General features: G+C 45.3%; 2 protein-coding genes across 7 annotated transcripts in view; both read left to right on the top strand.

Moving 5' to 3' along the window:
* Positions 1 to 16498, top strand: part of ENDOV (endonuclease V) — a 104053-nt gene extending 87555 nt beyond the window's left edge. The window contains exon 10 of one of the 5 annotated variants that reach the window (XM_061144574.1): positions 16251 to 16498. In XM_061144574.1, coding sequence (XP_061000557.1) covers positions 16251 to 16399 — 149 coding nt within the window. In that variant the 3' untranslated portion in view covers positions 16400 to 16498. Of the gene's footprint in view, positions 1 to 344; positions 680 to 12473; positions 12587 to 16250 lie in introns of those variants that run through there. The other 4 variants (XM_061144575.1, XM_061144584.1, XM_061144586.1 and 1 more) reach the window with 4 other exon arrangements.
* A 414-nt stretch (positions 16499 to 16912) lies between these two features.
* The window catches only part of RPTOR (regulatory associated protein of MTOR complex 1), a 318946-nt gene continuing 310153 nt past the window's right edge, over positions 16913 to 25705 (top strand). For both annotated transcript variants that reach the window (XM_061144572.1, XM_061144571.1), the window contains exon 1: positions 16913 to 17884. In XM_061144572.1, coding sequence (XP_061000555.1) covers positions 17723 to 17884 — 162 coding nt within the window. In that variant the 5' untranslated portion in view covers positions 16913 to 17722. The remainder of the gene's footprint in view (positions 17885 to 25705) is intronic.

Here is a 25705-nt window from a genome sequence, read left to right as displayed (position 1 = left end):
ACAAGCAAAGGCATCTGGTAACAAAATCCTTCCACTGGGTTGGGGATGTTGGTACAACTGCAAGTGACAGGCACAGTGAAGAGCACGGACATCCAGCGAATTCCTGCAGAAGTGCAGAGTAGCAGTATTGTGGTGCCTGAGCCTCCGGGCAATCGTGGGAGAGGATTTCTGGTCTCTCTCTGGAGCTAAGAGGTAGCAAATCTTCTTTTGATGGATTAATGGATCAAAATCTCATGAGGGCTGCTGATTTACAGCCTGCATTCTCATCTGCCCTCCGTAGCCTGGTGGAATCTTAGAGGAAAGTTCTTGGGCAGCAGGGTCAAGCAAAGGTTTTTCTTTTAAAGCAAGAGGAGAACATTGTGACAATGCGGGAATGATGTCATGAAGGACGAGCCCTGACATGCTCAGCAACTGGGAAGAGGATCTGCAACTGGGACCCCCACCTGCTCAAGTTCCAGCTTTCAGCCAGACGCCAGCCACAAAGAGCCCTCCCTCCCACTGAGAGTGTGCGATAAGTATGTGAGGTGTGTGATAAGCATGCCCTGTGCTGATTTGTCACCATGGGAGTGCTGCTGCCTCTGTGGGCTCCAGGGAGCATCTGGAGGACTCTCCCTACCCCAGTATCTTTCTACAGGCCCACCCCTGCGCCTGGGTTGTCCCCATGAGTAGTCACTTCATTTGAGTTAAAGCAGCGAGGGTGCTGGAGATACCTGCGGAAACCGAAGGGAACCAAAGAGGCCAGGTTGGCAGCAGGCAGTGCCTTCCCCATGCCCACCCTGTGACAGTTCTACTTCCCAGACGGCCTTGCTGTCTAACAGCCAAGTGGGAGCTGGGCATCAAGGAGCTGGTACACAGGACAGGTCATTTTTTTAAAGTTGTAGTAAGATATTTATAACCCCAAAATTTCCATTTTTAAGTGTACAGTCAGTGGCATTGAGCACATTCACACTGTTGTGCAGCCGGCACCACCAACCACCACCAGAACTTTATCATCATCCCAAACTAGAACTCTGTGTCCACTACACAAATAGACCCCCATTCCCACCCCACTAGCCCCTGGAAACCACCATTCTTCTTCCTGTCTGAATTTGACTCTTCTGGGAACCTCATCTAAGTAGAATCATGCAGTACTTGTCTTTCTGTGCGTTGATGATTTCACTGAGCTTAAGGTCCTTAAGGTTCATCCACATTGCAGCCTGTTGGGATTTTCTTCCATTTATGGTTGAATAATATCCCATTGAATGGATGGACCACATTTTGTTTATCCATTCATCCATCGATGAACCCTTGAATTGCTTCTGCCTTTTGGTGATGTTGAGTGATGCTCCTCTGAACCTGGGTGTACAAGCATCAGGACAGGGCACTTGTGATGGGAACCAGAAGGGCCAGGAGGGTAGGGTCACCAGGGCTGCTGGGCTGCAGTGAGGGTTCAGCCTTTTCCAAAATGACCTGCCTCTGGCATGACCGTCACTCACTCTGTGAGGTTCCTCAGTTGTGTGGACACTCAGTGCCAGGACCAATCTTCTCCATAAGTGATGTCTCCCCCAGCATCCCAAGGAGGGAGGGAGATGCAGAGGAGACTCAAAAGCTGTCGCAAACTAGCTGACAGGCCACCACATCCAGGACTGACTACCCTTGTTTTGGATTGTTTCAGTGGCCAAGCTCACCCACAGCCTGATAGACAGGCACAAAGCCAGCACAGCAGAAATGTCACCATTCAATGTCAATGATATTGACAAGGCAACACCCTTCTTGTCAAGTTGAGCTTTCCCGATTGGCAGCAGTCAGCAAGTTCCTTGTAAGAGTGATGGTGAGACCTCAGAGGCCCACCCCTGGAAGTGTGATTTGAAGTGTCTGTATTGGTCAGCTATTGGCTCAATAGCAATGCATAACAAGCCAGCCCAGGAACTACCCTGATGGTCCAGTGGTTAAGAATCTGACTTGCAATGCAGGCGACATTGGTTCAATCCCTGTTCCAGAAACTAAGATCCCAAATGCCATGGGGCAACTAAGCCTGGGAGACACAACTACTGAAGTCCGTGCACCTAGAGCCCCTGCTCAACAACAAGAGAAGTCACGGCAATGAGAAGCCTGTGCACCGCAACTAGAGAATAGCCCTCACTCACCACAACTAGAGAAAGCCCACACAGAGTACAAAGTGTGCAGCCATAAGTTAATTAATTAAAAAAAAAAACAAAAAACCCAACCCAGCCCAACTCATGGCTTCACATGGCAGCACCGACTCTCCTGGATCTGGGGGTGGCTGGAGACTGTCTCACTCTGCAGCTTGAGTCTCTCACCCTCCTCAGGTAGGGGGCCTCACTGGCCTGGCTTCTTGCTCTGGAGAAAGAAGCAAGCAAGGAGGAGTACTTACCCCCTAGCACGTTCCCAGCCCCTGCTTTGACTACTCTGCTAGTATTTCACTGGCCACATCAAGTCTCAAGGCCAAGCCTGAGGTCCAGGGTCAGGGAAGCATGTCTGCCTCTGTGGGAAGAGCTGCAGGTCACATGGCAGAGGATGGGGATACGGGGAGGGGGGACAAAGAATGGGAGAACATCTGCCACCTTTCTGAAATGTTCCACTAAAAGCTGGACAGCCACTGCTCCCGGCTTCCCTTCTGGACCTGGAAGGTAGTTTTCCTTTGTTTCCGCTCTGAGGTGCTCTGATTGATACCAGTCTCCAAATCCTGTGACTCTTAATCAATGCCTGATGAACCATACACGTGCCAACAAAATCCATTCTCTGCCAAGATAATCCTGAGGGCCTCTGGTGTCTCTCCTCTATTCCCAAAGCTGGTGCAAATGCATCTTTTTCTGTTGTTGTTGCAGGCTTACGGGGAAATAAAAGATTTTGTCTGCTGGCTGATGGGTATTAGCAGAGCTATATGGGGCTTGAGTGGAAATGTGGAATTTGTGTGGATCAGCCCGAGCTGTGTTGGCAGGGTCTGGGAGGAGGAAGCAACGTGCTGAAATTCTGCCTGTATTGTGGCTGTCAGCTACCTCGACTGCCAGACTCACTCTTTTTGGTGAGTGTGTGTGTGTGTTGTTATGGATCATCATGTTGAAAAGTTTCCTTGCTCTTGGCTGTTTCTGAGAAGGGCCTGGATTACTGGAGAAAATCCAGCTTATGTGTCCAAGGGCAAAGCAGGCTGTTTATCTTTGACTCGTACATGCTTCACACATCTCCTGAGGTTTGACTCTAAGTAGGATTTATGTCTCCCCAGATGAAAGGTGAAAAACAAGAGGCCAGTATTGAGTTTGCAGGAGGTGATGCAGCCAGCACATGGCTTGCCATATGCTTAATGTGGGTTTAAGAAAAGAGAGGGTTTTTAAAAATTATTAAAAACGGCCATTTGGAGAATCTGTCCTGTTATTAAGTGATCTTGACATGGGATGTGTGTGTGGCTGGAACTTTCTGATGGAATTTGGGAGCTGGGCTGCAGCTGGGGCCAGGGGATACATTCCTGAGGTGCTCCTGCCCCTTTGTGGAGTACAGGTACATGAAGGGGAGACTCAAGTCTTCAGAAATGACCATGCACAGAGCTGTGGTTCTCAACCAGGGGCATGTCTGGCAAATTTTGGAGCCATTTGGGGTTGTCACAATTGAGAGGACTGAAGTGCTTCCAGCGTCCAGTGGGTAGAGCCTGGGTGTGCATCTAAACATCCCGCAGTGCACAGAACACCACACAACAGAGAATCATCTGCCCAGAATAGTATTCAGCCTTATAAGGAAGGAAACCCTGACACCTGCTACAGATTGGATGAACCTTGAGGACACCATGCATAGTGAAATAAACCAGACAAAGAAGAACAAATACTGTCTGATTCCACCTACATTATGTCCCTAGAGGAGTCAAATCCATAGAGACAGAGTTGGATGGTGGGTGCCAGGAGCTAGGAAGGGGTGGGGGATGGGGAGTCAGGGTTTCACAGGGACAGAGTTTCAGTTTGGGAAGATAAAAAAGTCCTGGAGATGATGCTGGAAGTTCTTGCACAACAATGTGAATGTACTTAATGCCATTGAACTATACACTTAAGCATAGTTCAAAGTGTTATATATCTTTACCACAGTGTTTAAAAAATGCTAAAATGTAAACAAAAACAGAGTAGAATCATTTGCCCAGAATGTCAGTGATGCCAAGGCTGAGGAACACCAGGATGGATGGTACGGGAACAGGATGGTACAGGAACAGGTTGGTGCTGGCTTGCATGAGCTGTTATGATAGCACAGGGGTAAATGCAGCCATTTCACACATGTCACCCAATGCCACAAGCTACAGAAGAGCAGTTGCCTAAAGTCCTTCCCTCTGCTTGCCCCTGACCCGCAATCCTTGCCCCAAATTACAGCAAGACAGCCCCATGTCCCCCCGGAGCCTCAAGTCAGCTCACCAAGATGGTCACCCGGAGGGTTGTCATCCCTCCTGGTTGTCCTGCTGTGGTTTGATATCACCTGTCTCGGCTCTCAGGGACCCTCAAGGGAGAAGCTATGACTGTGCCCGAGTGCTTCCCAGACACACCCAAGCTGCTTTTTGGAGAATGACCCCCTCGACACTATCCCATATCATGTCACCAGGGCCCCTAGGTGGCCCTGCTTATGCCTAGAGTCCCCAAAGTCCCCCCAGCCCCAGCTCCTGCAGCTGGTATCCTGCCCCATCTAACCGGCTGGGCCTCACTCTGCTCCAGACTGCTAGGAACACGTGCCAGCCCTCCATCACCTTTACCTCGGCTGATTCCTGAGTCAAACTCTCTACCCTCCTTAGTTTCCATCAGCATCTGAGAAGCAGAGACCCAAGATGGGAGCAGCTCACAGCCCAGACGACTGTGTGCCCAGCTCTACCACTCTCTTCTACAGGCCCACACGCTGGGTGGTGTCAGGGTTGAAGTGAAGGGTTCCAAGGTCCAACTTGCCTTTTTTTTTTTTTGGAAAGTAAATTGGCTCACGAGAAATTCAGCCTTTTCACTGAATTTCATTACCTCTGTGATCTAACCAAGTGCTCAGGGGGAAATTGCATGATGGCTGTGGCCATGTTGAAAGGCTAAAGGGAAGTGGGAATTACCAACCCTGAGACCCGAATTGGGGGAGGTTCTGATTTTGATTATGTTGTCAACCTTGGACCATTTTAAGTCAGTGATGCAGCCTCTGGTTCTGGAAATGAGTTTCTGAGTTGGCCTAGGGCCCTCCTCACATCTCTCATCATAAAGATCATTTTAATCCAGTGGAAATCAGCTTGACAGTTACATGCTTGCTTGTTTGTGTTTTTTTTTTTTTTCCCATTTCAACCTCCGTCTCTCAACCCTCAGCTCTGATGAGAGCTGGGTTCTCAGAAGGCCCTGGAAAACCCTCCTCAGGCTTACTTGGGAGTGGGTGGTGCCCAATGGAGCAGAGAAGGGAGGACCATCCCTCTAGGGATGCTGTGAAGGGGGCGGTCGTACTGCAGAGAGAGCGGTGGCCCCCCCACCCCCATCCCAGCTGCCCCGCCTACCTCTTTGGGGAACAGGGATTGAAAGATGCATAAAAATTCAAACTGTACTCAAAATAAATGAAAGAAAAATATATATTTCAGAAGGAGATAACCATAGCAATCACTTTCACTCAAAGGTAATAAAAATACATATCGTAAACATAAACTCAGAGATTGGAGGCTGCACTCTCTGCCACGGGAGAGCACATTGCGAGGAAAGGCAGGGACTTTCTGAGTCACTCTTGACAGATCCCTCTGATTAAAAACCCGAGAAGGGAAAATATGGGAGGAAGATGGAGAGTTATGAGGGGAAAATAACGACCCAAACTATGACAAAAATTGAGGATACAAATTACATTTACAAATTTTCCCCTGGTTGACATCCTGCCTGGAATGTGATCACATATCACAAGGTGGCTGGTATGAATAATTCACGGGGGCGGGGGTTATTCTGGACCGAGCACAGAGTGTTCTGACGTGTGGTGGCACCGATGGCCTCGTGGATGGCTTTCTCCGAGTGGCTGCTGCCACGTTCATCTCCTGAAACCATCAGCCCGAACTGCCACCATGACAAGCCAGCCAGACAAGCCTCTCCCAGCCTGGGCAGCTGGTCTGTCTGCAGAAAGCCATCCAGGGCCCTCGCTGGAAACTTGAATTTCAGATGGGTAAATGGAAATTTCTGTCTTCTTTGCCTTCTGATATTTGCTTCCCACAAGAAGAGAACTATGATCTCAGCTAGCTAACTGTCCCTTCATCCTTGTCTGGTTGGTGTTCTGTGATGGCTGCTCCCGGCCCTGCAAACACCCTGGGCTTCCTGGGCCTGCCCAGAAGGCTTCGCACACACTGGCTCAGTTCCTCTCTGTCCCCAGCCTTAGGTCCTGACTGCCATGAGAGAGCTTTCTTGACACAAGAGAAGCCATTTTAGGTCTAAACCATTTTGTGATCTTAGCCTGGACACAGTGCTCACCCATGCACAAGAATAGGCTTCAGTTCAGTTCAGTCACTCAGCCGTGTCGGACTCTGCGACCCCATGAACCGCAGCACGCCAGGCCCCCCTGTCTATCACCAATTCCCGGAGTTTACGTAAACCCATGTCCGTTGAGTCGGTGATGCCATCCAACCATCTCATCCTCTGTCATCCCCTTCTCCTCCTGCCCTCAATCTTTCCCAGCGTCAGGGTCTTTTCAAATGAGTCAGCTCTCCGCATCAGGTGGCTAAAGTATTGTAATTTCAGCTTCAATATCAGTCCCTCCAGTGAATACCCAGGACTGATCTCCTTTAGGATGGACTGGTTGGATCTCCTTGCAGTCCAAGGGACTCTCAAGAGTTTTCTCCAACACCACAGTTCAAAAGCATCAATTCTTCAGTGCTCAGTTTTCTTTATAGTCCAACTCTCACATCCATACATGACCACTGGAAAAACCATAGCCTTGACTAGATGGACCTTTGTTGGCAAAGTAATGTCTCTGCTTTTTAATATGCTGTCTAGGTTGGTCATCACTTTCCTTCCAAGGAGTAAGCGTCTTTTAATTTCATGGCTGCTATCACCATCTGCAGTGATTTTGGAGCCCAGAATAATAAAGTCAGCCACTGTTTCCCCATCTATCTGCCATGAAGTGATGGGACCGGATGCCATGATCTTAGTTTTCTGAATGTTGAGCTTTAAGCCAACTTTTTCACTCTCCTCTTTCACTTTCATCAAGAGGCTCTTTAGTTCTTCTTCACTTTCTGTGATAGGGTAGTGTCATCTGCATATCTGAGGTTATTGATATTTCTCCTGGCAATCTTGATTCCAGCTTCTGCTTCTTCCAGCCCAGGATTTCTCATGTTGTACTCTGCATATAAGTTAAATAAGCAGGGTGACAATATACAGCCTTGACGTACTCCTTTTCTTATTTGGAACCAGTCTGTTGTTCCATGTCCAGTTCTAACTGTTGCTTCCTGACCTGTATACAGGTTTCTCAAGAGGCAGGTCAGGTGGTCTGGTATTCCCATCTCTTTCAGAATTTTCCAGTTTATTGTGATCCACACAGTCAAAGGCTTTGGCATAGTCCATAAATTCAGTAGTTAATGATTCTAAGGGAACGAAAGAAGATAAGAACCAGCAGCTGTTACCAGACCAGGGAAATAACTATACTGGAAGTGATAAATCAGTTTTAAGAGTAAAGATTACCCTGAAGTACATTCTTGAGCTGTTTTGCAGGATCCAAGCCCCTCTGAGCACTCCACCACCAGACTAACTAGAGCCTAAGGAATCATAATGTTGACTTTGCTGCTGTTCTTGACTTCCATCATAAGAGATCAGACTCCGTTGACATTTGGCCTAATTCTGGGAAAGATTGAGGGCAGGAGGAGAAGGGGACGACAGAGGATGAGATGGTTGGATGGCATCATCGACTCAATGGACATGGATTTGGGTGGACTCCGGGAGTTGGTGATGGACAGGGAGACCTGGCGTGCTGTGGTTCATGGGGTCACGAAGAGTCGGACACGACTGAGCGACTGAACTGAACTGAACTGATCCTATATGCCATGAGTAGAAAGTATAGGGTCCCATGAGAGCTGGTAAAGGTAGGGTGACTGTAGTTTGTCATCCAAACCGGGACATTTTGGGAATGTAAGAGAGTACTGTTAATAATATGTTCAGGCAGAAGGCGCAGCCCAGGCTGCCCCAGGAAACCAGGATACCCAGTCACGTGTGGAGACTTAATCCAGCCCAGCACGAGCCCTCTCTGGCCAGCTTGCTCCCAGGTTTGGAGCAGCCCTCTCCCGCAGCTACAGATGAAACAGCCTAGACACCACAACAGCACATTTCTCCAAAGCTGGACCAAATCACACTTTTTCAGGAAACCATGTCACTGCCTCCATGCTGGCACCAGCAAGCTGGAAATAAGCCCCTGGGTGTGGTTAACACAGTGGCAAATAACTCAGGCCTTGAGACTTCCCTAGTGGTCCAGAGGTTAAGCCTCCATGCTCCCACTGCAGGGGGCACAAGTTCGATCCCTGGTTGGGGAACTAAGATCCTGCATGCCACAAGGCACAGCCAAAAACTAAAAAATACTAATAAATGTAAAAAAAAAAAAAAAAAAAAAGAACAACTTAGACCTTGAGGACATGGGTCCCTCATTTCTCAGCCCTGGGAACACCTGGGGGCTCCAGACTGCTGAGCCTGAGCATCAGAACTTTAAAGATCCCCCACCTCCCAGGTGATTCTGATGTAGCAAAATTTGGGAATCTGCTGGTTTGAATCCACGTTCTGTCACTTGTTAGCTGTGTAGCCTTGCCTTGGCCTCAGCTGCCTTATCTGTAAAATGGGGCAATAGGCGTTTTGTAGGTATTGTGTTAAAATGTGTGAAGTGCTTAGAACAGGGTTTGGCCTTTAGGAAGTATGCTATGATGGTCATTGTTATTACAATAATTATTCTAATTAATACTAAATCAAACACGTAAGAGCCTTCCAAAGGTTCCACAAGCCACAAGGTCCCTAAGGATGTTTTTGGAAATGAATGGGAGGGTGTTTGCCTTCTATCTTTGTAATCAAAGTTCTATCCTGTTGAGAAAGTCCTGACTTAAAGGCAGCAGCCCCAAGGATGGAGCCCATGATAAAATTTTTTTAATTAAAATCCTTCTCTATGGGTCACCCCTCCACATTTTTCAGTAACTTTCTGTGCTGGGGGTACATGCAACCATGAACGATGTTAATTTGCAGAAAGCTAGGAAGTATAGACTGGGGAAAATGTTTCTGCTATGTGAAAAGCCACAAAATGAAATGTTTTGTTACATAGTGTTTATATAAAATTGAATGACTCTTTTTTGCAAAACCTTACAAATAAGTATGTCCATTTATAATAAATATTTATAATATATACTGAAAGGCTATACAAAGAAATATTAAGAGCAGTTACATGTGCAATAGAATTAAAAGTATTTACTCAAAATAATGTTTCAGAATAAAGTTATTTTTAAATGTAATAAGCAAATATAATTTTAAATATATGTATGCCAGAAAGAAAAGGCAGAAAGGAAATACATAAAATGGAAACAGTAGTTACCCTGGACTGTGAACTGATGGGTAATTTTGATTTTTTTCCTTCATTCTTTTTGACATTTTCCAATTTCCTCCAACAAATATTTATTACTTTAATTTTTAAAATTTAAGGAAAGTTGTCAAATACTATGTGATATTGTTTAAAATGTCAAATAATACTTCTGGGATTATAATGCAGGGAGGGTGGTGGTCCGTGCCCTTGGAGCAGATGGTCCAAATGTTGGGCTGTTTCTTCTGACATTCAGATCAGCATTTCTACATAGCATGTTTACAGTGTCTTTCTTTACTCTTTAAAAATCAGCTTATGGTCTGATCCACTGACATCTCCTGTGAAAAACGAGACATCCCATTCTGACCTTGCCTTTCCACCCCAAGTGTAAGGTTTTCATTTGGAAAAAAACAATTTAAATTATTAAAAAAAAAAAAAAAAAGAAAGAAATCCACTTTTGAGGCTCAGGCACATATGCTGTGTTTTCCATTAAGTCTTTTTAATCACCCTAGATGAAATTTATTCTTATAGCAGCTTGTTAATAAAAACAGCCTTTATTGAGTGCTTATTGTGTGCCTGGCACTGGTTTATCTGACACTTAAAAAACATCTCTTGTTTGTGTGTGGCTGTGTGTGTGTTTTTAGTCATTAAGTCATATCCAGGGCTTCCCTGGTGGCTCAGTAGTAAAGAATCTGCCTGCCAATGCAGGAGACGCTGGTTGGATCCCTATGTCAGGAAGATCCCCTGGAGAAGGAAATAACAACACACTCCTGTATTCTTGTCTGGGAAATCCCTTGGACAGAGGAGTCTGGCAGGCTATAGTCCTTGGGGGTTGCAAAAGAATCGGACACGACTGAGTGACTAAGCAACAGCTACAAGTCATGTCAGACTCTTTTGAGACCCCATGGACTATAGCCTCACCAGGCTCCTCTGTCCGTGGGATTTCCTAGGCTAAAATACTGGAATGCATTGCTATTTCCTTCTCCAGAGGACCTTCCTGACCCAGGGATCGAATCTGTGTCTCCTGCATTGGCAGGCGGATTCTTTACCACTGAGCCACCAGGGAACCCCATAATAGTGCTACAAAACGGAAACTATTACTTTCCCTATTTTACACATGAAACTGGGGCTGGGGTACATTCAGCACCTCTCCCAGGACCTCAGGACACAGAAACACCAGAGTGAGGATTTGAACTTTGGTCTGTGTGACTCCCAGGGGCCCGAGGAGGTTCTCATGCCTCCCAAGTCCTGGCCTGAGACACGCTGGTTGGACTCTGGCCCAGCCCAGGCCAGCAGGGAGATCTTCAGATCTGTTTAACTGTTCTCTGTCTCAAGTTTCTTACTGGTAAAATGGATCTAAAACAGGAGCCTTAACGGGGGTTATTAGGAGGATTAAAGGAGTCAATTCTCAGGAAAAGGACTTGGCTCTCCACAAACACTCACTCTCAGGATTGCAGTATTTTAATTACTGGAACAGTCTCTAATCCCCTCTATTAAAGGCAGAGGCAATGGCTGGGTTAGCCTTGGATCCCCCAGGACCTCATGCTCACTAAGAACCTGAGAATCATTGGTGAGATGTGCATATTACATAAAATAACACGTGGGGAACTTAAAAAGAGACAGTGGTTATATTATTTGTGTTTTCATAAAAAGTAGCATCTTATTGTAGCCAATGCTATTAAAATAAAAGGTTACAAAATTCCATTTGCGTATTTTTGATTGGCTAACAAATTTTTTTCAATATTGACTCTATCATAAAAGCTTTCCTTTTTTCCCTCTTGTTTCTTTTGGAACACTCTTTCTGCTCTGGACATAGACCACATCTCAGTGGTTCTACTTCTGGGTCTTGAGAGAGGAAGAAGAGGTTCACATTAATGAACTTGTGACCTGGGAAAGACACTGGCTTTCGTCCCTTCTCACAAGAGCGGTGGATTATAGTGTCTGGCCCAGGGAAGACCTGGAGCTCATGGCCTGTGTTGCAAGCCAGGCCCAACTGGGTCTGAGGTACATTTCCGTCCAACTCCATCACTCCTCATCTTGCTCCCAATTCTAGGGTCCCCAGACAGCTCTTCACCCCTCTCCACAGACAGCCTCCAGAGTGGGGAGGAAAGGTCTGGGGGTGATGGACCCACTTCTGTTCCCTTTCTTGTGTTTCCTTATGAGCTGGCTCTTCAAGTCTGAGGATAGGCAAAAATTCTCAATTCTGAAAGAAGTGTGGATAGTGGGTGAACTTTATTTACTAAGAGACATCTTTCACCAAATCCCTATGATACTCAGGGGCCACCCCCATTAAAAAAATATTTATTTACTCATTTTTGGCTATGCTGGGTCTTTGTTGCTGTGCAGGCTTTTCTGTAGTTGTGGTAAGTAGGGACCACTCTCTAGTTGGGGTATGCAGGCTTCTCACTGCGATTGTTTCTCTTATTTCGGAGCACAGGCTCTAGGCAGGCTGGCTCAGTTGTTGCAGCTCCCAGGCTCCAGAGCATAGGCTCAATATTTGTGGTGCAAGAACTTAGTTGCTCCTCGTCATGTGGGATCTTCCCGGATCAGGAATCGAACCTGTGTCTCCTACATTGGAAGGCGGATTCCTTACCACTGAGCCACCAGGGAGGCCTTTAAAAAAAATGGAATAACGTTTGTTTCTGCCTGTCAAAACCTTACTTGCTCAATCTTACTTACTTGTAAAAGAATTAGTACATAAAGTAGAAAGATGTGCAATAGGAGGTGAAAATTGCATACACAAACACTGCCATATCTTTAGATGGTGGGATGGGCAGAGAAGGAGGCAGGTTCATTCGGGTTCTTGCAGCCTGTGTCTGACTGTGGGTGATGTTACTTCCCTTTCTGTCTTCTCACTTTGCTGTCAACAAAACATCTGACCTGCAGAGGGGGGTGGCTTGGATTCTGCTAAAAACAGAGTAATGATGCTCAGACAAAAAGCAAAGTAGTTTATATCTATTTTGGTTTCTTTTAAGCTAAGCACAGATTTCTCTGGAAAGGACAGGAGCTGGCCCGTCTCCCTGCATGGAAAACAATAACTCAGCGAAGCACCCGGTTTTCTCAAGTTCCTTGACCTCCAGGCTTGCTTCTGATTCTTGATGACAAAACACATTCAGTGCCCTTGATTGATTTAGCAGAGGAACTGCAATATTGGAGGATGGAACGCAGGCTATCCTGCTGCAGATGGAATACCTCGGCTGTAATGGTCTTGTGTTTTGAGAGAAGATGATCCAACCGCTGAGCTTGGAGGCTGTGAAAACCCAGCCTCCTTGGTTCTTCCTGGGCAACGTGCTGTTTTCCTGAGGCATCTATTCAGACCCTCTGCCTGCCCTGGCTGTTGTCCCAAATTTGCCCCTAGATTTACCCCTGACCTGTGTTTGACCACACACTCAGGTTTTATTTATATTTGTTCTTTGCTCATTTTGCAGTTTCTTTGGCTTCTGGTTGCCAAATAATCTGAGATTTAGGGTTTTAGAGCGTCTTCCGCTCCACCTTCATATTATAAGACAAGAGCCCCCCTTTCTGGGCTTCCCAGGTGGTGCTAGTGGTAAAGAACCCACCTGCCAATGCTGGAGACATCAGGGACACAAATTCGATCCCTGGATGGGAAAGATTCCTTGGGGGAGGAAATGGCAACCTACTCTAGTATTCTTGCCTGGAGAATCCATGGACAGAGGAGGAGTCTGGTGGGCTACAGCCTATAGGGTCGTCAAGAGTCGGACACAACCGAAGCGACTTGGCATATAGCACTCCTCTTTCTGTACCTGAAGGTCAAAGGTTATTGTTTGTTTCACATCAGTGGTGGTGGTGGTGGTTTAGTCACTACGTTTCACATCAGCGCTGGTCCTAAAAACCCTTTTTCTCTCCCAGTTCCACATTGCAGCCTGATGTTCACTCCCAGCGGGATATCATCAACACCCTCTCCCCTTCCATAGCTCAAATCAGATCAGGTTTCACACATTTTTTGAGATTTGTAGAACTTGTTTTCATGATTAAAGTATCTTATTTAGAGGCTTTGTGGCAAGCAGGCGATGTCCTTGCCTGTGAGGAATTGGAGACATTGGGAACCGGAACTGCAGGCCCAAGTGGCCGCCGATCACACACCGCGGTAATGAGATCACCCAGGTGAGAAATGTTAGCCCTTGAATTTCCAGCCTGTCATTAGTCATCGACGTTCCCTGCCTTCCAGAAACCTGGAGTCAAGCTTCCAAATGCTTATCTGGGACTCGAATAGAGTCTCTCATGACAACACTGGGAAAAGGTTTCTTTTAAATGTCATGATACTGTGAAATGATTCAAGCCCCTTCTTGAACCTTCAGGTTGGGAGTTGGGTTTTCACCAGCCCCTTTCTGGTTTTCACATGAATAACAGAATTTTGATGCTGGAGTGTCCTTTGAAGTTCACCTTTAAGTTTCTCTTGCCTGGGACTTCCCTGGTGGTCCAGTGATTAATAAGACTCTGTGTTTCCAAAGCAAGTGGTGTGGGTTCGATCCCTCATGGGGGAACTAAAATCTTGCAAGCTGTGAGGCCAAGAAATAAAAGTTTTCTTGTCTCAGATGTGAAGACTGTGGACAGAGGAGGGCAGAGACTGGAAATTATGTAGGAATTGGTGGTGGGCTGGGGACACAATGTGTGTATCAAATCCTCAGTCCAGTACATGGACCCCAAATGTCTCTTGGTTCTGGGGTCACATTTGTAAAACACTAGAGGGTGTTTTGTTATGTAGTTCAGGGGAGAGGGTGAGTCTTGTTCTGACGTATTAGGTGAAAGATTGGATAATTGTTTCATTTATTTGGGGCTTCCCAGGTGGCACTAGTGGTAAAGAACCCACCTGCCAATACAGGAGATGTAAGGAACACGGGTTCGATCTTGTGAAAGATTCCCTGGAGGAGGGCATGGCAATCCACCCCAATTCAGTACAAACAGTTATTGAGGGTCCATCACTGGCCTGGAGTGGAATCACTGGAGGAGACTATTGCCTGATATCCTTAGCGAGAATATTGTCCAGTGTCCCCACATCTGACTGATTTTAAATTATTGTCAGGGTTATCTGATTAAAAAATAGAGATTCTGAATCTCTGTCCTGCCTCTCCCCATGATTCAGTACGTCTGAGCTGGGACTCAGGCAAATTAATTTTAAAATCATTTCTCAGGTAATTCTGACAACCTGCCATGTTTGGGTTCCAAAGGATCCATTACTACCTTCACTTAGAATGTCAGACAAGCTGACTGGATTTCCCCAGGTGCCACACTTCATAGGTCAGGAAGCTAATTCCCACACAGATTAAGCGACTTTCCCATGTCACAGGCTTCCCTGAGAGCTCAGTTGGTAAAGAATCCCTGCAGTGCAGGAGACCCCAGTCAATTCCTGAGTCTGGAAGATCCACTGGAGAAGGGAGAGGCTACCCACTCCAGTATTCTTGGGCTTCCCTTGTGGCTCAGCTCGTAGAGTCAGTCCGCAATGCAGGAGACCTGGGTTCGATTCCTGGGTTGGGAAGATCCCCTGGGGAAGTGGAAAGGCTACCCACTCCAGTATTCTGGCCTGGAGAATTCCATGGACTGTAGTAGCATGGGGTCAAAAAGAGTTGAACATGACTAACCGACTTTCACTGATGCCCACGTCACAGGGCTAGTTGTGAATGAATGGGCTTAATGCTGTCGCTCTCCTGTAGCTGAGGCTTCCTGAAAGAGTGCCTGGGGACCTTGGCCTTCACTGTTGTGTGCTGCAGGGTGACAGGCAGAGCTGGAGTTACACTGCCCTCAAGTGAGAGTGGGATCTCCTCAGGACCCTGCAGTCCTGAAGCCTCTGCTGATGACAGTGGGGGACATTTTGCCAACACTGAGAGCAAGGAAAAAGGAAGATATTAACCTCCATCTGTGTTCTGGTGAATTTGCCTTGAGTTTTCATGGGAGAATGGGGCTCATGAGGCTGTAATAACTGAACAAATGTTTAGAATGGTAATCCAAGAATTTTAATTAAATGCCTGCTATGTGCTAGGTGAGAATGATTTCGGATTGCACTATTTACTCAGATGTTGAAAGGAACACAAATGCCGTTTGGATTTTGGTTAAATCAGTTATCTTAAAAAATTATTATTATTATTATTTTATGTGGACCATTTTTAGAGTCTTTATTGAATTCGTTACAATATTGTTTCTGTTGTTTATGTTCTGTATTTCGGCCATTTGGCATGTGGCTCTTAGCTCCCTAATCATGGATTGAACTTGCACCCCCTCCATTGGAAGGCAAAATCTTAACCACTGGACTGCCAGGGAAATACCTGCCCTCAGGATTTTGATATGGATTTCCATATCGTGTCAAAGCCCTAGGAAACCACAGAGAAAAAGGGTCTCTTTGAGGGCCCAGCCTGACCCTTTCAGATGAATAAAGCACACAGGGCTGCTGGCTTTCCCCCTAGCTGTATATACACCCATCATTGCTGGCATTGTATTGGACGCTCAGGTATACCAGACTCCTGCACAGGTTAATTTCACCCGTCAAGGTGGGTATTATATTAACCCAGATTATAGTTGAAGAAAGTGAAGCTGAACTAGTTAAGGAATGGACCAAGGTTGTCACAGGCACGGAAAGTGATACAGTTGAGATGCAGATACACGTGGGCCTTACCTCAAAGCTTAAATGCAGAGGGGAAGACCAGCCTCTCTGCCTATCTCCCTGCACCCCCCCACCCCCCCCATCCCTCCCCTCTCCCCCCCTCCTTTATCTGATGGTTACATGTGTGTCTCACTAGGCACTATGTTTATTGAAGACAGGCACTGCATGCTGCTTGGGGTTTATATTCCTTCTGCATGGGACACATTCTCACACACTGGAAACACGCGATGTTTACGGAATACAGCAATAAAGTGCAGGAGGCGATCCACGCATAGAGATCTATAGCTTTTAGTTGTTCGTACGTGAAGCTACACCCAAATAAGAATAAACCGCTCAGAAAATAAATGGATTAAACAAAAAATTACAATTGTCAAAATTAATTTTTTCGCTCAGTGTTCCTTAAAAATAAAAAAGAATCTGATTGATACTGTGGAGGATAGTACGTCCCCTTCCAACCGCGCGTCCGATACTATCTTCGCTTGTAATATTATCAATGATTCTTTCGGAAGCTTTTGCTTTTTCAAAATCTGGAAAAAACAAGGGGTCGATTCCTTTAATTTCAGAAGGATGTAGGTCTACTTGTAATAATAAAGATTTTTTTCTAAATTAATTAAACTAACACAGTTTCATTTATAGGACTGACTTTGATGTGACGCATCTATTGAACGAAAAGCTATAAACTAGCAAGCTGAATTGTGGTAACGATGGTAACAGGGGGGTGGGGACTTCCCTCGTTGCCTCTTGGGAAGTACGGCCAGAACGCTCTGAGGAAGTTTGGCCTGTTACCCACGCCGTAGATCGCGCTGCATGCTGGGTCTTGGCGATATGGCGTCCTCCTTGATGTGCTGATGAGAGGAGTTTCACTGTAGCTTGAAATCAGAGGGCAAAACCCCAAACCCAATAAGCCCACATTACCCGTCTTTTCCGCGGCTCTGTGTCGCCTGTCTCTCAGGACTCGTTCTCAAACAGGCGAGAGCCATAGGGCTGGAGGCCAGGACCGGCCAGGCCGCGCGGACCCAGGGCTGAGGAGCCGGCTGCGGGCGAGCACGATGGGCCGGTCCTGGCTCTGGTTGCAGCAGCTCCGGCGAGTGCGCGACCCACAGGGCTGAGAGTGGCTGCAGGAGACCCAAGGCGCTCTGAACCTCATCCCCTCAGCCGAAGATCTCAGCCCAGTCGGCGAACCGGCACCAAGAGCGGGCGGCCTGCCTGTCCTCGGATCGGCTGAGACGTTGGAGGCCGAGAGCAGGGTCATCGTGAGGCCTGGAGTCTCGTACGCCTTTGACAGCTCCGCTCGCAGCCCCTCTGGGAACGGACGGCCTCAGAAGCAGCCGGTGGCTTGGGATCTGGGGGCGTGTGTGTGTCTGTGCGGAGCCTCTTGGTTCCCTCATTTCCCACCCTTCTTTCCACCCCCTCCGACTTCCCGCGCAGAGTTAGAAGAATCTCAGACTTTTTGCCTGAGGGAGGGTCTCCACACCCTCTCCATCCATTTCTTTTTCTACTTCCCCCCTTTCTGTTTCTTATTTCACCCATTCTGGTACACACGAGTTTTCAAGGCTGGAGGTTCTTGAGCGTTTGCTGCCCAGGACTCCTCCACCCCCTCCCCCGCTCATGGAGTCCGAGATGCTGCAGTCGCCTCTCTTGGGACTCGGGGAGGAAGATGAGGCTGACCTTACAGACTGGAACCTGCCTTTGGCTTTTATGAAAAAGAGGCACTGTGAGAAAATCGAAGGCTCCAAATCCTTAGCTCAGAGCTGGAGGATGAAGGATCGGGTAAGTGGATAGCGCCTGCGCCCCTTGCACCTAGGTAGTTTTTTCAAGAAAGTTCAGAGCCAGAAGTATGTCCTTGGTAGAGCGGCGATATACTTTCCCAGACACGTGTTGCAGGTCAACTAAAAATCGCGAATCATTTTAGACTCCAGTTTTGGTTGCAAATGGAAAAGGCTGTTTTGGTTAGTAGTTATTCACTGGATAGTGTTAATTAGATTCAAAGTAAGTTCTAATTCAGACGATGAAAGTTACACAAGTTGGAAAATCCAGCGTTGCAAGTATTTACATGCTTTTTTTAGATATACTTAGTACTGTTAATACTTAGAGGAAAGACAACTTGGGATGTAATATTTGTCCCCACGTGGTAGGTCTACTTTTGGTGGCTAGTTTACTTTTTTTTTTTATTCCGGTCCAAGCTAGGTGGAATGCAGAAGTCTAATATATAATATAGTATGCTAGGAAACAAGATTACTGGCAAATGTTCAGCTAGTAACAAATTAATGCAAAGTTATTTTAAAGTTACAGTGAACTTTACCATAGCCTTCTAAGCAATTTGTCTTGAATCTAGACTTTGCTCCATTTATGTGGTGTCCTGTTACTATTACTTGGAGGCAGAATTTCTCTAATAGTAGAGTATGAGTAGTTGGAACTTGGGTCTAGTAGGGGGTCCTTATGGTGTTGGAATGTGGATGGTGACCCAGGCTGCTAGTAGGAAACAAAGTCAAGTTTGTTCAACCACCATCTATTTCCTGGTCTCCAGAGCAAAAGGGTGGGACTGTGTCACCCATACATATTTATAATTTGTCTTTTTGTGTTTTGTTTTCTGCTTCAAGACTGTCTTTATTTACTTGGACTTTTTAGTCTAAGAAGGGTAGTTGGTATTATCATGTAGTGTGCTTGCTCTGGGCCGATGGATATGTTTATATAAGATGTTTGTTTTCAGTATGTGATGTTGAACATATTAACGATTACCCTTATGGTAATTCTAGTTATTCAGTCACTAAAGTGCTTCAGTTGTTATTTGGTGTACCTTCAAAAGGTTTGGAGAAGGAAATGGCACTCCATTATTCTTGCCTGGAAAATCCCATGGACAGAAGAGCCTGGTGGGCTATAGCCCATGAGGTCGCAAAGAGTCAGACAGGGCTGAGCTCCTGAGCATGCCCAAAAGGTCAGGAAAATCAGTTTCATCCAAAAGTAGTTTAGGGAGTAACAGAGATGGTCATTCAAAAAGATTGTATAAAGTCTGTCTTATTCAGCTTTAGTATTAATTACATGGTTTAAAGCTTTTGTGGTTGCTGTGCATATATGAAAAGATTTATTCTAAAAGTAACTGTAATCTTTTTTCATTCTAATTGAAGGGCTTTTTTTTTTTTCTGTTGAAATGTAGTTTTCTTTGTTACTCTAAACCCATGCTTAAACTGTTCAAAACTGATTAATGGATTTATTTTTGACCTTTTATTTAAAACAATTTGTGAATGATCAACATTCCCTGATGTGCTCCTCATAGGTTATTAAGAGGAAGAAAAGTTTTGGGAGTCTGAGTAGTTACTGGGATTGTGACTTAGAGCTAGCCGAGAAAGTATCCAGCCTTTGCAAGTTGTTTAATAAAGAAAAAATATCAGCAGCTAACATTTTTTGTTAAATTTCTGAAAACTTGGCATCTGGCCATCCTTATAGTCTCTTTTCCCTTGTTAGACCCTGAGGGGACTTTTTCAGTACACTCTACTAGGACAAAGGGTGCAAATCCAAATAATGCTGAGAGTTGAAAGGTAGCATAAAACAGCCAGGTAGAAGGAGAATAATGGTGCAGATTCAGAGATAAATGGCAGCTGAGGTTTGACTCGTTTCTGACTTTCTGGAGGGTGGGATCAGTGGGGCTCCGAACAGCACAGGGTGCAGCTCAAGGGGCAGCTGAGCCTGGCCAGGTCTCCCTTTCTCTTTCTTTTCTTTGAGAAGCCTGAAAACTTATTTTTTTAATGTGAAGTTTTCCAATTTTAAAATATTGGAATGACTTCAAATATTAAAAACCATGAAGCAGTGTATCTGTGGGGCTGGCTCTGGCCAAGGGGTACCCATATGTGACTTGGACTTCAAGATTCTAGAACTGTTGAGCATATGGGCATCCAGGCCAGACTTTCCCTGTGCTGGGATGGTCTCCAGCAGTCTGATGGTACAGCATTGTCATAAAGCTGCAGGTGTGGGTCCAGTTGTCCTGTATGCGGACCAATGTAGACCACTTCTGGTGCACCATCGATTGCCCTAAATGCAGATTCAGTCATTGCTTTTTCCTGTGATCTGCAGGCAAGTCCACATACTTTTACTGTATATGTATTAGCATTTTCTTGCTGGTGTCCTATTTAGTGGAGTTGTTAAGTGTTCCTAAAATCGACAACTTTACCAAAGTTGAGTAACAACTCCAAGTTTCTGCCACTCGGCATTTGGCATCCTCACAGAATTACAGCACACTTTTGTTTGGAATTCCCGCGATCTTGGTTTTAAATCATTTCTGGTTTTCAGATGCCACTATTGTTGCATTTTAATTACTAAGTTACTGTTAGTTCAATACTGTTATTATCAAATTATCGAGTTGGTTTTTTGGTTAGTTCTGTGTGTTATAAATGTGTATGTGCATTGATGGCATTTTTGATTTGTGATTTTCAAATAAATAGACATATGAATTGCAGTTCAAAAATGAATCATTCATGGACCTATGGCTAAAACAGATTTGTGTAGAACTCCTCAATTTGGGTTTTACTGTGATTCTTCATCTTTATCACAGAGTTCATTTTCCAGAAAGTGGGCATGTGGATATAATTGGTCTCAGATGAATCTTTACCTTGCATGTGTGGGATGGAATCCGGGAACATGAGAGCTACTGCTCTGAAAGAAAACCATCAGCAGACACACTGTACTTGCAAGTGTGCAGGAGATATAGCTATAAAATTATGAAACCATTTCCCAAACCAGTCTTTAGACTTAGTCACCTTGCTTTGTAGCCAAACTTGAATAAACCATGGAGGAAGCTGAATAGATTACATTAAACTGTTATGTGGACAGTCAAATGTTTAGGCTGCCTTTAGAGCAAGGCTAAGTAGCAATACTTTACAACTCTTTCTTACTTCCTGTTTCCTCTCTTTGAATCCTCTCAATCTATTCCATTTAGACTCTCTTCATGCCACTCAGACCATCCTTCTACAGGGTGATTATTTGTTGCTAAATCTAAATGTCCTTCTATATGGTGATTATTTGTTGCTAAATCTAAATGTCACTTCTCTGTCCGTATCGTTTCAACTTCTTGGCAGCATTCCAGGGTGGACCACTCCCTCCATAAAGCTTTTCCCTCACTTGCATCTGTGTCTTCCTGAAACTCCAGGTTTTCCTCTGAGATCACTAATTGCTCCTCCTCAGACTCCTTTGCTGGTTGACAGCAGTGTGTAGTACCTGGGAACTTGATCTTGGAGATCTCTCTCTTCTGTATGCCCCTCGCTAGCTGATCTCATCTAGTCTTATGGTTTTATGTGCCGTCTACATGCCTTGACCCATGACTCCTGTCTCAGGTACTTGGCTGCCCGCTTTTCCCTGGTTTTCTCCATCACAACACACTGCCATCACCACCCACTCAGTTGTTTCAAGTTATATATCTGGAATTTATTTGTAATTATTTCCTCTTCCTCTCCTGTTTGTACAATCCATTTCATCAGTAGGACCTGTCAACTTTGCCTCCAGGGTGTATTCTGTATTGGACCACCTCATTTTGTCTCCACTGCTCTGAGCCCAGTCCAGGAAATTACCATGTTTCATCTGGACAGCTAGAATCATGTCCTGACTGGTCTTCTGGTGTCTTCTCTTGCCCTACAATTTACTTTTTTTTTAAAACAATTTTTCATTTATTTATTTATTTTTGGTTGTGCTGGGTCTTCGTTGCTGCATGCAGGATTGGTTGTGATGAGCAGGGGCTACTCTTTGTTGCGGTGCACAGGCTTTTCATTGTGATGCCTTCTCTTGTTGCGGCACGCGGGCTCTAGGGCATTCAGGCTTCAGTATTTCGATGCAGCATGTGGAATCTTCCTGGACCAGGAATGGAACCAATGTCCCCTGCATTGGCAGGTGGATTCTTAACCACTGGATCACCAGGGAAGTTCGACAACTTATTCTTCACATAGTGGTCAGAGGGATCTTGTTAAAGTGTAAATCAGATCTCGTCACTTCCTTACTAGGCCTTTCCCCGACTTCCTAGTCCTTGGAGTAGAATAGAGAAGCCACCCTGGTTCACAAAGCTTCATAATCTGGCCCCGTCTGCCTTTTCTGCTTCTTGAATGGAAAGGCCTGGAATGTTCTTCCATCTCACCTTTGCACACTTGGCTCCTTGTGGTTTGTAGCCAGCGTCTAGGTCACTTTCTCAGAGACCTTCCCTGATCACCCCATCTTAAGCAGCTCCCCAGTGGCTCATGATCTCTCTTTATGTCTCTGATATTTTTCTTCATACCCCACCCCCAGAAATTAGCTTTTTATCATAAAGCAAAGACCTTGTCTCTGCTGTCATAGAGGATGGTGCTTGGCATACAGTAGCATTTTAGTAAAAATGTACTGATGAGGGGCTTCCCTGGTGGCTCAGTGGTGAAGAATCTGCCTGCCAATGTAGGAGATTCAGGTTCGATCCCTGATCTGGAAAAATGCCACATGCCACGGAGCCACAAGCCTGAGCGCCACAACTATGGAGCCTGGTTTCTGGAGCACACAAGTGACAGCTACTGAGCCCACGTGCCGTAGAGCCCGTGCTCCGAAACAAGAGATGCCACCGCAGTGAGAAACCCACCCGCTCACCACAACTAGAGAAAAGCCCAAGTAGCGATGAAGGCCGCAAACAGCCAAAATAAATGAATAAATTTAAAAATAAAATTATTTTTAAAAAGTACTGGTGAAAAAATGAATTGCTCACAAAGGGCTTTCACATAAATTATGTCTTTTAAGACTCAATAGCAGGGATTGTTACCTCCATGTGATTGTTGAGGAAACTGAGGCTTGATTAATAGGCTGGCCTGCAGGGACATCGTTTCAGGGCTCCAACAGAGAAAGCGAAATCTGAGAAACAAAGACCAGGTAAAAAGAAACAACCAAAACTATATCACAGTGCCCCCACTCCACTGGAAGACTCCTGCTCAGAGACCAGGGAGTCTGAAACAAAAGCATGTGGGGAAGATGAGGGGGGTGGTGGCGCGGGGATACAGACACAGTGCACTAGCCAGCAGAGTGGTAACGGATGACAATGATGATGTCACAGCCTAGCTGTCCTCACGGTGTGCTCGCCTGGGTTCCTGAGGCAACGCTGTTATCAATGTTGGCTTAGTGGTCTTTTCCTCATGTTGACAGAGCATTGATGGTGCAGAGGTGATGGTGGGTGAAACTGCTGGTGCCTGAGCTCAAATCCAGACGGTGGTGTCAGACTGTGCTGGTGGTTATTGTTTTCTTCATCGCCATGCACTCGCAGTAAAAAAAGCTTCCAGTTTCACTTCAGAATGCCCTTCATAAAGCATTAAAATGATTAGTTTTCTTAAATCTTGGCTCTTTAGCACACACCTCTTTGATCTTAGGCTTGGTTGTCGGAGGAAGAGCATCTGCAGTTGCTGGCGCCACCAGCCCCGGCCCTTCCTGGAACGCAAGCTGTACCTGGAGGAGGCTGGCAGGCTGGCCCTGCCCGGTCAGGCTTGGGTTCTGGCAGATAGTTTCTCAAAGACAAACTGAGTTAGCTTCACTTCAAGAAAAGCAACTGACAGAATTTGTTGCCAGTGGTAAGATTTGAGCTCTCAAGTGAAAATTAGAGTTTCAGAATACCTGTATCCACCATTGTGCGGTTCCCAGCTTCCCAGTAGGTGAAGATGTTTCTGATGAGATGATGGGGGTGTTAATGAATACAGTTTGCTTTTATATTGAAGAATGAAATGTGTTTGACATTTGGAACATCTGCATAATTCAGTGAACTGATATTTTCAAGTGACCGATTCATGATATTATAAAATCATCCATGGGTAAAAGATCCAAAGTTGGGCCAATGGATTTTAACATAATAGAGTGTGAAAAGTCATGGCTGTGGTTTTGGGTAGATTACATTTTCTATTTTCTATTCTATTCAGATAGATTGCAGTAGACCTTTAAGAAACTACCAAATACTGAGTTTTGACATAATATCAAAGAAGAATATGTCCAATTATTTGGCTATTCTGATACTCCTGCCCTTTCCAATGATGTTTCATTTTTAGTCCATATTTTTCTCACATACTTCAAACAAAACAACATATCACAACAGATTGAGTACAGAATGTGAGAGGTCAGCTGTTTTCTATTAAGGCAGACATTAAAGAGATGTGCAGAAAACAATGTCACTTGTCTCACAATTTTTTAAAAATATAGTTATTTTTCATATAAATATTGAAAAAGTAATAAGTATAATTTTTAAATAAATTAACAACGAAATATATTATTCTTTTTTTCTTTTTTTTTTCTTGGTTTTAGCCTCTAAGATTGAAAATACTGATAAGTGTTACTCAAATAAAAAGCTCTTTGAAAGTCTTAGTAATCTTTAAGAGTAGTTAGATGTCCTGTTGTCAAATGTTTAAGACTTGTTAGTGTAGTTAAAAGAAAGTGGGCATCAAACTTAAACTAGGAAGAAGGCTTGAGGTATTAGATGGTTGGCCAACAATACCAAGCTTGACCAGAAATCAGGTGACAGACTTGAAAGGGATCTGGTACACTCTTTCCATCCTCTGAGCTTGTGGAGAGCCTTTGCGACTGTGAAGGCATTTGTCTTATGTCTAGTCCTTTAGACAGGGTTAGGGCCTCCTGTTGCCCCAGACTTCTAGTGCGCGTCCTGCAGGGAGACACACTGCCACCCACCCAACATGGCTTTGTTCTGTGAGGGGAGGAGAATGGGTCCAGTGGGTTGAGCAGAGGTAGGTGGTAGAAGGTAGAAACTTCACTTCAGCTCAGTGGAGGTTTATTATTCACTTAGTGTGCTATACCATATCTTGGTGTCTGGTAGGACAGACAGATGTCAATACCAGATTATAATACACACGATGTATTTACAGGGGAGGAGGCCATGGTTATCTCGAAAGCCTTGAGTGTATTTAAATAAGTAAATCATTTGCATTGAACTGCATTTTTGAAACAGATAAATTAGTCAGGTTGACCCAGCATTAAACTCACTGTTGATGTATTTGGTGATAGAAGCTGCTTAAGGATTTAAGCAGGGGAATGTCAGACATAGATTTGTATTTTGAAAGGTCTTTTTGACTGTGGGTGGAGTGGAGGGTCTGGAGGTGGGATCACCAGCTGGGGAGGGGAGCAGGGTAATCCAGGTGAGAGCCAGTGGATTACTGGAGGAAGCAGTGGCAGGAGGGGTGGAGGACAGGGCGGGGCAGGTAGGTAGAATCTAGGGAGTCTGGTTCTGATGTGGGGGCAAAAGGGGGTGGGGTTTATGTCAGTCCCTCTCTCACTTTGCATTTGAAGTGTATGAACTTTTGTTGGCATTTGTCATGTGAAACTGAGGAGCTCCAAAGAGACCTCTACATAGATATTTTTTCACCTGCTTTAAAAAATGTGCCATTTTCCATTTTGAACAACGTGCTGTGCTGTGGAAGTTGCCTGAAATGGATGATGATGTTTCTGCCTCATTATCACCTTGTGGAATTCTAAAGCTAGAGTTCTAACAAAATCCATGTGGCTTATATATAGAGGGTTTCCTCCAGGTGTCTGACTGTCTTCTTTTTGTTCAGAAGCCATTAAAGTGCTTTGAACATCCACCATGCTTGTTTCCATGGAGCTCAA

Source organism: Dama dama, chromosome 5 (assembly GCF_033118175.1).
Source record: "Dama dama isolate Ldn47 chromosome 5, ASM3311817v1, whole genome shotgun sequence".
Classification (NCBI taxonomy): domain Eukaryota; kingdom Metazoa; phylum Chordata; class Mammalia; order Artiodactyla; family Cervidae; genus Dama; species Dama dama.
This window is presented reverse-complemented; position numbering and strand designations above follow the sequence as displayed.